Source organism: Urocampus carinirostris, chromosome 11 (genome assembly GCF_059441175.1).
Source record: "Urocampus carinirostris isolate Australia breed hairy pipefish chromosome 11, RoL_Ucar_1.0, whole genome shotgun sequence".
Taxonomy (NCBI): Eukaryota; Metazoa; Chordata; class Actinopteri; order Syngnathiformes; family Syngnathidae; genus Urocampus; species Urocampus carinirostris.
Window position 1 is genome coordinate 27,274,853 of NC_142359.1, and position 16,656 is coordinate 27,291,508.

The 16,656-nt window shown below is 38.9% G+C and overlaps 1 protein-coding gene across 22 annotated transcripts in view; it reads right to left on the reverse strand.

Moving 5' to 3' along the window:
- Window positions 1-16,656, reverse strand: part of ptprda (protein tyrosine phosphatase receptor type Da) — a 482,747-nt gene that overhangs the window by 127,009 nt on the left and 339,082 nt on the right. For all 22 annotated transcript variants that reach the window (XM_088346760.1, XM_088346766.1, XM_088346756.1 and 19 more), the window contains one exon: window positions 11,213-11,382. In XM_088346760.1, coding sequence (XP_088202886.1) covers window positions 11,213-11,300 — 88 coding nt within the window. In that variant the 5' untranslated portion in view covers window positions 11,301-11,382. The remainder of the gene's footprint in view (window positions 1-11,212; window positions 11,383-16,656) is intronic.

Below are 16,656 nucleotides of genomic sequence, written 5' to 3' on the forward strand. Positions count from 1 at the left end.
GCCATCCAGTCATTTTTGTCTTGTTGCATGGACTGTTTTACCTATCGATTGATGTTTTTATTCATAATTTATGTCAAGACAAATTCTATGGTACACGATATATATGTATGTATCTGTATTATTCAGTATATTCATCAATAAATTGAATGATATTAGGGTAAGCACTTGTGATGTATTGGAAAATCTGTAAAAGTTTGAAAAAACAAAGGAACATCCGTTGAAATGGGAATTTTCAAAACCTATTGTTACTGTAAACGGTAGTCATCGATAGTCGGTAAAAGCGACTTCCCTAATCAGTACATGTCTGGCAATGACCACATGCCACAGCGGACCCTGTCAAAACAATTTCAATTGATTTGCCTGCCACTCGTCTTTCTCGAACCCATCAACTCAAATCGACAGGCTTCCCCTTAGCCTTTGCTGGCGTTAGTACGTTTAGCGGGAAATCTATCTAACGTGCCAACTCTCTCTTTTTACAGTAGTCCCTGTGTGCTCAGACAGTTGACGTGAATCGAGTTGTTCTTCAAGACTAATGCAGTTGAGGCTTTTTGCAAATTTTTACAAGACTGTATTCCTTTGCTACTTTGTGATTTGTTATTTTCAGCATCAATGCATCGTACGTTAAAGCTCCGCGATCCATTATCCCTGATCACATATTGTTGGGGTAAAGAGCGCATTTTTGGTGGGCCGGGTATCTCTTTTTTGCCATTCTGTCAACCAAAAAAAAGCACAGCAATTGTGCAACCGCGATCCATTATCTACGATCGCACATTGCTGCAAGCGTGGACCGGCAGAGCACTTTTATTGGACATCTCAGCTTTTCATTTTGCAACATTCCCTGCCTTATATGAACTGCATTCAAGTGGCCACATTCCATTAAACCTGATCCCATATTGCTTCGAGCGAGCACTGTCACTATTGTCTGCAAGTGCACCATTTTAGCAGACCTAAAAATAAATGAACGGTTGTTGCCTGAATCCATTATCCTCGGTCAACTATTGCTTAAAGCAGGCACCAGCAGATTTTTTTCTTCGGTTTAGGCCGTTGAAGCGTTCCGTAGTGGCTTGCTTCAAATAAAATGCACTGTTTAAGTTGACTATTGATGAAAGCGTGGGCCAAGAGAGCAAAAGTTTGTGTCATACATCGAGGCTATTTTTCTGTCCATCTGCCTAAAATGAATAGCACATTTAATCCCTTTTGACTATTTTTGAGAGCAGGGACCCACTGAGCAAAGTTTTTTTTTTTTTTTTTTTTTTTCGACCGCTGAAGCGTACCTTTGTGGCCCAAGTTATTAGCCCCGGTCGACCTTTGCTGTGAGCAGGGCGCGTTAGAGCACATGCTAAAAAAGGCAGCTAATTTTCAGATTTCCGCATATCACAAGGGTTCTGGTCCCCATTAACTGCAACAAACCAGGGATTACAATATATTCATTACGACAAACGCAACATTTGAAGTATCTCCTCCTTTGTGAGAGAAGTTCCCGGGACGCTCACGACGACGTTATGTTTTACGATAACCTTGCAGCTAGTCCGAAGGCTAATGATCCTCTGTTCCCCAGCTGACGTCGGGCTGTAATGTGTGTGTTTTATGCATGCATGGCCTAATCTGAATTATTGTAAAGTAGTGTTGTATTTGCATACGAGCTCCGGGGCTATACCGAAATTAGCATTTTTACAACAGCTCAAATTAAATCCCTCTGCTTAATTTGCCCGCACGCTAATTTGATTTGAGTGTATTGGCTTTTACACACCCGCCATCACGCACACATACATTAAGAACGTTTAGTATGTTCTCTTAAGAGGAGCCCACACAAACACACTCATATGCAGTAAGTGTTTGCCTCTTAATGACATTAAGCAGAGAGAAGAGAAGGCGGCGGGGTAAAGTCGACTTCGTTGTAATCCCGGCTCTTTCGTCGAGCTCGTTTATCATCCCGCCGGACGTTTGCTCCGGTGGAAATAACAGTGTCGCCCTCCACTCACTCATTTCAAGGCGGCTAGCTTCCGAGCCGGTGCTGCGCGGTCGTGCTAATCCGTAATGAGCTTGTGAAATGATGGCGATGTATCGTGACATCGGAGCTGTGCGCTTCGCAAATTTACGTTTCATTACATTGTCATAGACCAGTAGTCAGAAAAGCAGCCTAGCAAGTCATTTTTCAAAAATTGAAAGCTTTGTCTGTAGTCAGAAAAGTTTGATAAACACATCGTTTCTAAACAAAAGACATGAAAACTAGACACTCACATCTATAAAAATGCAAAGTATTTAAGTTTGTATACTGTATTTACTTGCGCATACTCATTAATAAATATAACATATGAAATCAGGGGTTGACTTGTGTTCACCTACAGGGTAACAAAATTAACTTAAGGGCAAAGACAAATAGAGCCACTCAATGGCCCATTCGTGCTCTTCAGTCAATCGCCGCCGTCTCAATTGTGTATGACAGCGATCCCATCTCACTCAATTGTGACATAATGCATTTTATTGCCTTTTTTCTATATTAAAGGGTCCCAAGAAAGTCAACGATAAGGGAAAGTGGAAAACATTGACAACAATGATCGAGTTTAACAAATACATTATTGTGGAATAACGGGTGTATACTATAAGTAAATGCCAGCAAAGCATTGCTTGAATATACGAATATATTTTATTATTTTTCTTATTTTATATCTTTATCTTTAAAAAAAACACAATTTGTTTAGCTATATGTTTCATTAATATCTTGGTATGTAATTATTTAAGTATGTCACTACTTTAAAGCAGATTTGCAGTGTCGCCTTATATGCAATGTAGACTTTATGCTAGTAAATACAGTAATTGGTTTTGGAAAAAGTATGGTATTGAAACTGGGGAAAAAAATAAGACACATGTCATCAAATGGCAAGAATTTGACCCCTGACCAGAAAACATTTTTGGGTGGGGGAACTGTTTTAATCTTGCTCTGAGCCTGTTAGTTCTTGTTTTGAGGCACCTGAGGTTTCAGGTCAAATAAGTGGTGAGAGGACTCCTTAAAAAGATTGTCCACAATGTCCTCCAGACAGCTTAGGGAGCAGCCCATGATTTTATGGGCTGTTGTGATAACTTTGTAAGGTTTTTCTGTATGCTCCGATGCTTTCAGTATACCACACAGTGATGCTGTTTGCAAGTATGCTCTCTACTATAGCTCCATAGAAGGATACCCACAGCTTTTAAATGATTATTATAAACGTGTGTCATTTTTAGGCTGTCGCATATTTACCACGGATATTGGTACGTCCACAATTGTCCAGTTATGTCACGTCCAATATTTATCCGCGTTGAAAAATGTATAAACCCCGGCAGATGCTGAAACAAATTAATCCTTTGAAGGTAGAAGCAAATTTGCCACGGCATTTTGCTTGTGTTCCAAACATCCAAGTCAAAGCTCACACATTTTATTCTTTTTTTGTTTTTTCCCTTCATGGCTGCCCAAGAGATGTTTCATTCTTATCTGTTATCCTTATGATGGTTCAGCAGAAGAAGCGAAACGTAAATTCTGGCGCTTGGCCGTCCCCTCGGCTCACCGGGGACAATTACTTGCTTCTTTCACCACTTTGCGGAGCCCAATTTGCCGCACAAATTAAAAAAATAGACCACATTTGATGGAGGAGAAAACCAGCGGGTCGGGGATGAAAATAATGACACAAAGTAAACAGTTCCACAATTCTCAGAGACGGATTCTGCATTTGTATGTCACACATGGGGCTGCAACGTTTAGTTGACGATGTCGACAACAATCGTTTATAGGAATTCTCGACAATAGAATTCATTGTTGACTATTATTGCCGTTTTTTTAATCTCAAGCGATAACATAAACATACAGAAACGGCAGTATCAACATCAAGATCTATGTTCACGGACTCTTGAACCAGCTGAGTCCGAGGAGAACTAATTCCTGGGTTGCGTGTCTTGGGCATATACTGATGCCAAAATGTTTAAAGTTTAGAAGGATTCTGTTCTGGTCTTGGTTTAAGATCAGGTAATTGTGTCATTGTAATACTGTGCAGTCCTTTGAGACATTTTTGTGATTAAGGGCTATATAAATAAATGTGACTTGACTTGACTTCTGGATACCTTGAATAACAAAGTTTGCAAAGCAGGTGTTGTGTATCTGTAGCTCGGACAGTAGAACAAAACGGAGTCTGACTCACTTTAGTAAGATTTATGTAGCATTCAAGCCAATACAGTTTTGATGACGTGATTTAACTTATTGTGCATGTATTTGGCTATAAAGTAGAGCATTTGCGCCATGCCAGATCGTGCCTGACAGACATATTTGAAATTAAATGCTTGCAGTCCGGAGAACAAACATCAGTTGTCAAAACATTAAAAAGCACCCCTCCTCCTCTCAAGTACTCACAAATAAATTATGAAAATTTGTGTTTAACTCAGGCTTGGCCCCTTTAAATGAAATTAGTCGGGTTCGGGCTGAGTAGGGCTTTAATACTTGTGGGCCAGAGTGAGATTAGGTTGCATTTTTTAGGCCGGATCTTACATCTAGTTTACAGGGATAAAGTATGTGTCCTTGATTTTAGGAAATTTTTGTCTCTACTGACAAAACACTGCGCCTAATTGATTTTCAATTTGTATTTAATTTCCGTACGTATATGCAGTAGGTTCAACTAATACTAGTTTTTTATTGCACTCATTTTTCTCGTGATTATCACTTCCACATAATTAAATTAATGTTAGGCTAATTTCAAGAAAACAAAATTGACTAATCTTTTCAATAGTCAGTGACTAATCGATTATTAAAATAATCGTTAGTTGCTGCCGTAGTCACGCATCACATTTATTACTGGGACAACCTTTCCATTATCCCTTATAGAAATTGTTGATTGGGTGCCACGACTTCCACTGAGCGTGGTTGGCTCTGAGCTTTGGGCCATCTGTTGAGCGGGCCGAATCAGCCATTTTGGGCTCCTTTGTGCCTCGTAGACGGCGTCCGGATGGAGGGCAATGTTTCCCTTCGTACTCCGTCACATCGAGCACGTTTGATTCCGCACGACAGAAAAGGTCAAAAACGATACCTTGGGGAGTCCGATAATTAACCTTGCACAAAAAACACTGCCGGTTTGCAAAGCCCCTTCTTGTCATTTTAGTCGCTTCCCTAACAACAAACCCTTATTAAGCATTTTCAATCTCATTGACGCTTGACTTCATTCAGAAAATGATAATTTTAAGTTCCTGTTTTTCTGTAATGCAAGTAAAATAATTTTAAGGAAAGGCTTTCTTTCTTCTGTGTGTTTGTATATAATTGTCTTCATTGTCATTGAAAGCAATGCAGAGGACATTTATTGCAATGTGATTGGACGTGGAACTCCAATATAAACATTTAATAATGACAGAAAAAAGAAAACTGAGATAAAACAAGATAAATAAATATTACCATGGTAGTGCTTGGGGACTTGACTAAGATGTGATGATAGTGCAATAATAAAATGGAGGATTATACCAATAGTACAATTAGTAGTGCAATATCATTTAGCGGGAACAACATTCCCAAATAAGTAGTCAAAAACGATGATATTGACAAAATAATTTAAGACAACTGGCAAGATATATATATATATATATATATATATATATATATATTATATTTGTAAGTCTTGTACACTTGTTTAGGGTGGTGATGGCCCTAGGTAAGAGTGACCCTAAGGTCATTATTTCTGGGTTAGGAGACTGATGAAAAAAAAAAAACAAAGTGCTGGAGCGGAACAGCTCCAAGAGCTCCGTTGAGGTTTCTATGACAAAATATTCTCGGCATAGGTGAAGCAAAGAACGTTGGCTGCGAAAGTGCGAGGAACAAAATAACTGACAATTACATTCATGCTAGGAGGTCTGGTCATGGTATAATCATATCTTAAAGTGAAGGAATAGGGGCCATTGCACTATTGTTACAATACACTATTTTTCATTGCATTTTTATAACGAAAGAAAGTGCATTTGCAACTTGGGGTAGTCTCCAAGCACTACCTTATATATATATATATATATATGTTTGCCTATTTATCCTGAAGTTATTTTTTTCATTTGAAATATTCTTTTGTTATTATGTGCTTGTCTTGTGTAACCTGGAGTGTATTTTCCCATCTATCCAATCTTCCAAGATGTTGTTATGACTGACAGTAAAGACATCCATCCGTCCATCCATTATCTGCACTGCTTATCCTCAGTTGGGTCGCGGGGGTGCTGGAGCCCATCCCAGCTATCTTCGGGCAGTGGGTAGGGGAAACCCTGAACTGGTTGTCCGCCAATCGCAGGGCACATAAGGACAGACAAGTTGTCCGCTCATTCACATCTAGGTACAATTTGGACCGGCCAATTTACCTGACATGCATGTTTTTTGGGGCATATTTTTGGAATGTGGAAGAAAACCAGAGTGCCCGGAGGAAACCCACACAAGCACAGGGAGAACATGCAAACTCCACACAGGAGGTTCGATCTCATGACCTCAGAACTGTGCCGCACATGCGCTTACCACTGCCCCGCCGAGCTTCCCATTCTATTCAAAAGTGAGCTACAGAAAAATAGGTTGGAAATCAGGGGTGCTAAGACAGAAATGCTGACAACAACTACTACTAGTAAAGAAACCTAATGTAGATGGAGAAAAGAAAATTGTGGCTCCAAAACACCCTGGCGTCTTAACTCTGAAAAGACCAAAATGTTAGTTATTGGTCCATCAAAATGCTGCTACTTATTCTCTAAAACTGCTGTGAACATTGACAAATGTCACATCACACAGAGTGACTCACTCAAAAATTTAGGTGTCACATTTGACCCGATCTGTCCTTTCAAACACATGTGAAGAAAATTACTAGAACCGCTTTCTTCCATCTTCGTAACATTGCTAAAATTCGTCCTATACTGTCTCAATCGGATGCGGAAATTATAATTCACGCGTTTGTTACCTCCCGTCTTGATTACTGTAATGCACTACTCCCCGGTCTTCCGATGACCAGACTCAAGAGTCTTCAGCTGGTACAAAATGCCACAGCGAGGCTTTTAACTAGGACAAAAAAGTCCGATCACATCACCCCAATTTTGGCTAACCTGCATTGGCTCCCTGTTAGCCTAAGATGTGATTTCAAGGTTCTCTTATTATTATACAAAATCATACATGGACTTTCCCCCCTCATATCTTTCAGATATGATTTCCCCCTATGTTCCGGCCCGAAGCCTTCGTTCTGAGAGCGCCGGTCTTCTGGTGATCCTAAGAGCCAAGAAGTGTTCCGCTGGTTGTGGAATGCTCTTCCCCCTGAGATCTGATCTGCAACCTCAGTGGAAATGCTTAAATCTAAGCTTCAAACTCACTTCTACTCTATAGCATATGAATAACCTAAACTTATCATGTGTAATAACCTGTGAAGCCCTTTGAGACTCTATGTGATTAAGGGCTATACAAATAAAAATGACTTGACTTGACTTGGTTTTGGCAAGTAGTGATACTATGCAAGGCTGTCTTCTAAGCGCAAAACCAAAACACCACAAAGTGAAAACTAAATAAAAACTTAATACATTATTATATCAATAGGTCAAATAATTACACGCAGCTACATGAATCATAGCGAGGTTAATTATGCCAAAATAGTAAAGGATTTAAAAATGAATATAGTCTCGAATATATGTGTGGTTCCAAATCTTGCAAAACTGCTAATGCCTCTGTGCCCGGACCCAAATCATGATTTTGTGCTCCGCTGTTTTCCCGTTTTCACTGAAATGGAATAGCCGCATAAAAAATGGCTTCATTTCATCAACCCGAGGCCGAGAGTTATCTCCAGCCAGCGATCCGTGACTCCAGCCGACGCTCGCCCGACTCACTATTTCCCAACTCCCGACCGCGGCCGAAAAAAAACATAAGGTGAGGCAGAAATGCTGAGCCCAGACGGGGAATGTCATGATGAGAAGTGTCGGGAATGGAGCTTCCCCACATCAGGCCCGTCGGTGTGTGACAACAGCTTTCAAAGCTCATTGAGCTTTGGCCCGGCGACTCCCCCCCTTCTCTCTCACCGCATCCATGAATCATTAGCTTCTGGGGCCACAGTGGGATGAATAAAAGTTTTATCGCTCTCTTTGCACCCGCTGAAATCTCCCTCAGTGTGAATATCACTGAGTAAGAGAGGATAGGGGGGGTGATGATGATGTTGATGATGATGATGATGATGATGATGTGCGGGTGGGGGAGTTGGCGGGGGCTTCAATTCACCCAAGGTCATAGAGCACAGAGCCACACAAAGTGAAATTGATGGGACCATTTTTTTACGTTTTTTTCCTTTGGACCTGCCATTAGACATGCACAAGATGGCTGGCCCCAACATTTGACAGACACAGTTGGTGTTTTTGACCCACCTGAATTTGGGCAAGGTGAGTCACCATTATGGCTGAGTGTTAAGTTTTTGACAGGAAAATATGTTAAATGTATACAATATTTTTACAATAGACATTCTGAATATGGTGACCCCACTTTGCATCATGGCAGTAGCTCAGGAGGTAGAGCGCTCGTCTTGGGATCAAGGGATCCCAGTTTGAATCCCGGCTCGTCCGTGTTACATGTGGAAGTGTCCTTGGGTAAGACATTGAACCCCTATTACCCCCAATAAGCAGGTTAGCGCCTTACATGGCTGCAAGGCCGCTATTGGGAAATGTGGAGCACATTGTAAAGCGCTTTGGGAAGTCTTGACTTGAAAAGCGCTACATAAAATGCAGATCATTTCATTAAATTTCATCATTTTCACATGATGGTGTGTTATTAGATGCTTTTTGGCCCCTCTTTACAACATTGCTTCAACTGTAAGTCATCAACAAAATGTACTTAGCGTGCCCAAAAACATATGAAATTCAAACTGTGTGGTGTTGATAAGTGATGTGTCAAAGATGTCGACTGGGGATAATGGATCATAGCCAATATATTGAAGCCGATTTTAGGTGGGCTTTAAAGGAATGTTTTAGCAGCTCTAGCTGAGAAAAATTGCTCTGTCAGCCCTTACTCTCAGCAATAAACAACCAGGGATAATGGATCATGGCGACAGCAGTGCCTTTCTAGGCATGCCAGAATGACACATCACCTGACAAAGGTGCCATCTGCCTGTCCATGCTAGCTGCAATATAGGGATTGAGTATAATGGATCACGGAAGTACGAGGCAACTCATTTTAAACGGGTCTCTTACAGGCCTTTGAATTCCACCTGTCATCCCTGCTTATTTTAAGTAGTTTGTTAATCGTGTGATATGATGTATGTTGCATGATTATTGAAGAAGAAATGTAGGAGTTGCAATTAAAAAAAAAATACAAATAGTGGCAAAAAAGAGCTGGACAACCTGAGAACAGTACACCCAGAGAGTCTTTGCTTGCACCAATAAGCAATCGGGATAATGGATCATGGTCACAATTGTGCATTTAATTTTAGGCGAGCCAGAACCTCACATCCCCCAAACCCCCCAACTGCCTGTCCCAGTTCACAGCAATATGGGATTGGGGATAATGGATTGGAACCACACGAGTGCAGTTCATTCTATACTAAAATAACGGCATAAAGACATGCAAGGCCCAAAAAAAAGACACTCTGCCAGTCCCTTATCGAAGCCATACACAATCACGGACTATGGGTCGCGGCCACATGAGTGCAGTAGACTTTTTGGACAAAACAGAATAACAACTCGCCAGGGCCGACAAATGTATGCTCTGCAGCTTCCCACTCACAGCAATATTGATTGTGGACATTTTTTCCAAGCCGCCATGCACTGTAACCTCACTGTAACAGCCGCAAAGTACCGAGTGCAAATTATCCAGGGATTACAGTAACCCTCGTTGGTTACCCAGACAAAATAGAACATGAGTCAAACTCGTGGCCCGTGGGCCATTGTGTCATGCCACAGGACATATCGCCAGCGAGACAGTGCTGAGAGAAACATGGGTTGCATCACATTAAAACATTGACTTGCAGTTTTAAATACATATGTCCACTTGATGTTGCCTAAACCAGGCGAAAGCTGTGGATGTCATTGCTGACAACCATTTATCAACCGCACTGAGAAAACCCATTTTTATGTTATTTAAATAGAACTAAAAGTCACTGTTTAAGGCTTTATTAAAATACAAAAAAAAGGTGTTTTTGGTATAGCTTATTTGTATAAGAGATATGAAATATATCAGGAAAGTTCCCATATGCAGGTACAAATTAAAAAAACAGAAAGCCTTTTAAATTATAAAATAAATTGTTTGAATTAGTGTTGGTCCACTTTACATGAGTTTCCCCAACGACACTTCGACATGTAACACGGACGAGCCGGGATTCGAACTGGGATCCCTTGATCCCAAGACGAGCGCCCTACCTCCCAAGCTACTACCAAAAAAAATCAAATCAAGTCAGAACTAATTCCGTTGTTTTTTTTGTAAATGCACAATTGATAAACACTACAAGAAAATAAATATTGGAGGAAAAACATTGAGAAAAAAAAATCTCAGTCATAATTTTATAGTAAAATTTTACATCCCTTAATTCTTAATTATCCCTTGGAAGGTATTTTCAAGTATGTTCTTTTTGATGGTTTCGATGAGTTATCATCGAAGAGAAAGCATTGAAAAAAAAAGAAATCTACGGAGGGCATCGAAAAAAAGAAAAAAAAAACTTATACAAATATGTACATGGAGCAAGGGTCTTGCTGAACATTGAGTTAAAAAAAAAAATACAAATATAAAAATAAAACAGAAATGACAAAGTTATAACACCACAAAGGTGTGGACATTCCATGTTCAAAATACCTCTAGAGTAGATTAAATTATTTTTAACCCCCAGGGATTGTGAGCCTTCAAAAAGATGCACATGGAGCTAGGGTCTTCCTGAACATATAGTTAAAAAAATAAATACAAAAATAAAAATGAAATAGAAATGACAAAGTTATAACACCACAAAGGTGTGGACATTCCATGTTCAAAATATCTCTAGAGTAGATACAATTATTTTTAACCCCCAGGGATTGTGAGCCTCCAAAAAGACCCCCAGGCTTCAAGCTTTTTGTATCAATTTAATAGTCCAGCCCCCGTGAGAATGTTTCTACCATGTGGCCCCTGAGATTAAAAGGGTTTGACACCCTTGAAATCGAGACCTTTTTTTGACGTGGTCAGGCATTCGTCACCACCCAATGACAGTGTGCATGAGTCATGTGACAGATAGAGAGAGGCGGGTCCACTTACTTTGGGCGCTGGCGAGGTGGACGAGAAGACCCAGCGCCAAAATCATAAGCGTGGCACGGCGCATGGTAGGGCAGCTCGGCACCAGCATGCCTTGGCAGCCTGGGTGGCGCTGGCTCACAGAAGCCTGTGAGTCAGTCTGATTTCTCCGATTCAGGCAACGTAATCACAGCCTAGGCAAGATAGGAAAGGGTGAAAGAGGGGGGTTGGGGGGGAGAGAAGAAGTGAATGAAACAAAGCTGTTTGCTTGCTGGGTTTAATCTCGCCCGGCACATTTGTGACATACCCCCGCACGGCCTCGGCTGGAGGCTGACGTGCTCGGGGGCCACGTTCTGACACTTCTCGAAATGGAATAGTCAGTCGGCAGCGCGTGTGCGGGAGAATGCAAAAGAAGTAAGCGCAGGCATGCACGGCAATATGAATTTGTTTGCACGCCAGAGTTGATTTTGGCTTCCAAGGGACCTAAAATAAGCCAAAAATAAAAATTCCTCAATAAGAAAAATGCTATAGTAGTTTATATTAGATGAGCTTATATTCCATTTAATACGTTTCCATTATTTATTTATTTATTTATTTATGTTATCTTTTATGCGACCCTAGCCATGACAGTAGTTTTAATGTTCTGTTTCCAGTGCCAGTCAGTGCTGCTTACGTTCGAAAAGCTTTTCACACAAGACTATTTTTGAAGGTGCTGTATATAATCAAGAAAATGGAATAACTATACAGTAATAAAGGTGTGTGGATGGATCCAAATACCAATAGTACCATTGAGCAAGTACTTGAATTGGACTTGGATATGTTATATTTCAATTTCCGTTTCATTGCTGCTTTTCTGCTTTGACTCTCTTGATTTCAATCAGTTGTTTAGTTGAAATATTCAATTTCTATGGTTTTAACAGCTTTTTTACGATGTATTATTTACGAGAGTTTGTACCGTTTGGTCTTATTTTCAAAATATTATTTAATGAGGATTACTTTAGTAATTATATGTTTTTACAATGCTGATTTTCTTGTCAAATGTCTTGAATTTTGTTGTAGTAGAAGTACTTTTTTTTTTATTCTCATACATAGTATTTTTTGCACTACGTCCACTATTGACTTCATATTCAAAATATTGTTCAATGGAAATTATTTTAGTTGTCTCGTTAACATCGTTATACAAGTTATGCTTTTCAGTTACATTTCTGTTTTTTGAACTGTTAAATGTTTTTGCTTTGTATTGTTTACACTATTTAGCTTAGACTTCAGATTTATAATATCAAAATATTGCGGCATGCAAGGTTCTTTGGTTGCTATGTTGATTATTTGTATTTTTGTTACATTGCTGCTTTTTTCGTGTGACTCTCAACTTTTATTCCGTAATGTTTTTTTCCGTACTTTCTTTTGTACACGGTAAAAGCCTGCAGTGTAGTTATTTACTAAAATTAGAACATTTTTAGTGCGAAAATTGTTTGTGCGGTGTTTATCACAATCATATGTGAACTCAAGGGAGAGTGGCTCAATTATTCAATGATTATGACAATTTCGAATAAAAAGCATCGGAATTAGATAGTGAAGATCAACACCGAAAATCCCAATACCACCCATCCCATGGACTATATATATATATATATATATATATATATATATATATATATATATATATAAGTGTGTGAGTGAGTGTGTGCGTGTACAAATTAATACACAAACAGGACGAGGGTGCGTTCGTGATGGGAAAATACACAACATCAACAATCCAGCCCCTCCTTGTCTTTGCCTGATAAAAATCACAATCACACAGAAGAGAGGCAAAACACACTCACATAATTGCACTCACACAAATGCACTCACACTTACACACACCCTTTTCTAATTAACAGTGCACATGTTGTCTGGCTTTGTTTAATAATGCACGATCGCTATCATCCTTTTGAATAGAGACGGCAGTGAATTGGGAACACAATAACACCACCGGGGGAAGAAAGACAACATTGTCCGCTGGCTTTTTTTTCTTTTCCCCTTTCTCTATATTGACATCGGTATCAGTGACGGCAGAGTCCAAAACTCACTTTCTGAATACTGCTGCACGTATTGATACACTTTCGAATTTGTTTGTCTTGAATTATTATACTTTGATTATTTTAAATGGTGCTCCACTAACTCAAGTTATTATTTTTTGTCAGTATTATGGCAATCATATTTATTCATGTATAACACCAATGAACTCAAGGTTATATTATTATACACGTTTTAAGGTATTATAACACAGTATTTGTGAGATGATTGAAGAATATTCCTGACCACGATCACAAAACATTTGATGCGACAGAATTCTAACCCAGTTCGTGGTGGTGTGAATACCGAATGCAAACTACAACAAGTGATACGGATGAGTTTTGAAAATCTATTCCATTTCATCTCGTTAGCACACAATTTTTTTATGCACAGTACTCAGTGATAACATGTTATTTTTAAATACATATGAAACTCGCAATCATTCTTGCTAATCTGTAATACAAAAGTAGCTTTCAGTTAAGTTTGTGACCTCCGCTCTAACTTAATCTAAAAAACAATATTCTAAGATATTTTGTCCATTTTATGGATCTATAAGTCGGAAGGAATGAATACAAATACAGTGGTACCTCTGCTTACAGATGTGTTTGTTTTTTTGTTTTTTTTTCCTGCAGCGAGGCTTTTAAATAAGACAAGAAAGTTTGATCACATTACCCCGATTTTAGCTAACCTGCATTGGCCCCCTGTTAGCTTAAGATGTGATTTTAAGGTTCTGTTGGTATTATACAAAATCATGCATGGACTTGCTCCCTCATATCTTTCAGATTTAATTTCCCCCTATGTTCCGGTCCGGAGCCTTCGCTTGGTCTACTGGTGATCCCAAGAGACAAGAAGAGCGTTCTCCATCCGGGCCCCGGTGCTGTGGAATGCTCTTACCCATGAGATTTGATCTACACCCTCAGTGAAAATGTTTAAATCTAAGCTTAAAACACACTTCTACTCTATTGCATATGAATTACCTATATTTTATGTTGATAATATGTGTATTACTTGCCCTCATGTAGGTTTTAGATAAGGGGATGGTGTAATAATAGTCCGTACTTTGCAATAGTCTTTAATCTGTGCAGCCCTTGGAGACCTTTTGTGATTAAGGGCTATACAAAAAAATAAAAATAAACATGACTAGATGGCTCTACATACAAAAGTATCAGGTTACCTGAACAGAAAAACAATTGCTTCGAGTTACAGAGGCTTTTCAGGATACAAAATCCAAAATACAGTATAATGCGTGCTGCCACGTGCTGCTCCCAGAGTTCCACCAGGCAGCTCATGCTCTTCGCGCCCCCCTCCTGCATTGTAGTCTACTGCAGTGTTTTCAACCCTTTTTGAACCTTGGTACACTTTTATTTATAAAAAAAAATTCAGAGGCACATCGTCTGTTGAAAATGAAGTTATGTCAAATATTTCACTTTACTACCTATAAGCAGATAATTAGTATATAAAAAGAAGAAAATAATATTTAAAATAAAAAAAAGAATGATATGCTTTATTTATGTTTTAATTTTTACAGTGCACTCTTAAACCACTTTGTAAAACAAATTAAGTTATTAAATGTACTATGCTACCTTATGAGTAGATAATTAGTGCATACAAAGTATTTAAAAATATACTGCCACCTACTGATATGGATGACTATTACAGTTCCTCCTCTGAAGATAGCAAAAATACTGAATGTTGGCCTTATTTTTCAGAAAGATAAAATTGGGCAAATCCCAGCAACACACGAGATAAGGTCTCACAGCACACTAGTGTGCCCCGGCACACTGGTTGAAAAACATTGGTCTACTGAATGGTATAGCTACAAAGAGCTAACATTCACAATGGACCCCACAAAAGACAGTGGACAGGGAGAAAAAAAAAGGAAGATACTTTTTTCTGATGACCGGGAAAAAAAGTAAGAGATAATATAAAGGTATGAAAACACACACCGCCATGCAGGAGGACTTGAGAGACGACAAGGAAGAGGACGCAGCCATCATTCCATCAGCCCAAATTCAACATTTTGGTAAAATTCCATAAAATCTCAGAATTTGTGGAAAGTTATCAACCAGTTGTGAAATGTCGGGCTATTGCTCATGTTGATTGCATATGCCTCGCACATTTCCACATGGTCAAAAGACGTCAAAACCAGATGTCATTGGATCGTTTTTTTTTTTAAGAAATGCCAGGGAAAAAACTGTGCTGAGGACCAGTAAACAAAGAGGCCAGTTAAAACGTACATAAATATTTGTATGATTTCCTTTATTCTTTATTTTTTTCTATAATGTGCCTCTTTTTTTATATTTATCATGCAGAAATTAAATTTTAATATGTATTCGAGTCAGTTAAATAGAGAAGAAGAGACAGGTAGTTATGTTATAAAACGTCAAAATATGTGTTGCACCTTACCAGTAACATAACTGTGCTACATTTAAAGTTCAACAAAAATAAACAGTAAACAGTATAATAAAATATCGGCAGTAAACAATATAGAGTTGAATATATTTTATCTAACTCGGATAGTATGTTGTAAAGATGGTAATTCAAACGTTTTAGATATCTGGCTTTTTCGGGTTAACTCACTCAAAATAACCAGCTCTTTTGGCTTCCGGATGGCTCTTCAGATTGCTTTTGTTGTTTAATCCATATATTACCATCTATTATGTATTGTTATGAATGACTTAAAAATGGGTAAAATTAAGTTAAATTAAGACTTAAATGTGAACACTAAGAGCAGGAAACATACATTGACATATATGTATACAATTACAAAGAAAAATATAGAAAAATAAATTTGAACCTTTTTTATACTCAACAAAGTCAAGTCAATAATACAGAATCACTGAGAAAAAAATGAATTTGACCGATCACAAGAGGAAAATAGCGTCTCGAAGGGGACTGGCTGATGGGTACCCGGCTTTCATTTCCAAGAGCTCAACGACACAACGAGTCGTGTGCTGTCAAAAATCAGGCCTGATTTGCCTTTTCTTTCGGCAAATTATTAGCAACTGAATTCGTAATCGGAATGTAACTGTATCGTAGTAGCTATTTCAAATGGTGACATGATCTGAAAGCAGGAAAGCGGAAAACTGCTTTAATCAAAGTAACACATTGCTTTTGACCATCTGAAACGATAATGGCACAACGGCGAGAAACAGTGGATAGTTATATTACCTCGTTACTGAAAGATTAATGCCTTTAGGTAACACTGGTATGACGTCCACTCCCTTTCCCCGTAAGGTACGCCGCAGGCAGCTAATTGTGTCTAATGACCTTTACCAGTGTTATAATGGCTCAAAATTCACCTGCTGTTCCGGCAGAGCTAGGAGTGAACTCTGATATCCACCAAAGGCTTTTTTTTATCCTTTGCCTGATTCACTTCTTTTTTAAAAATGCAAATATCTATTTGTGATTCT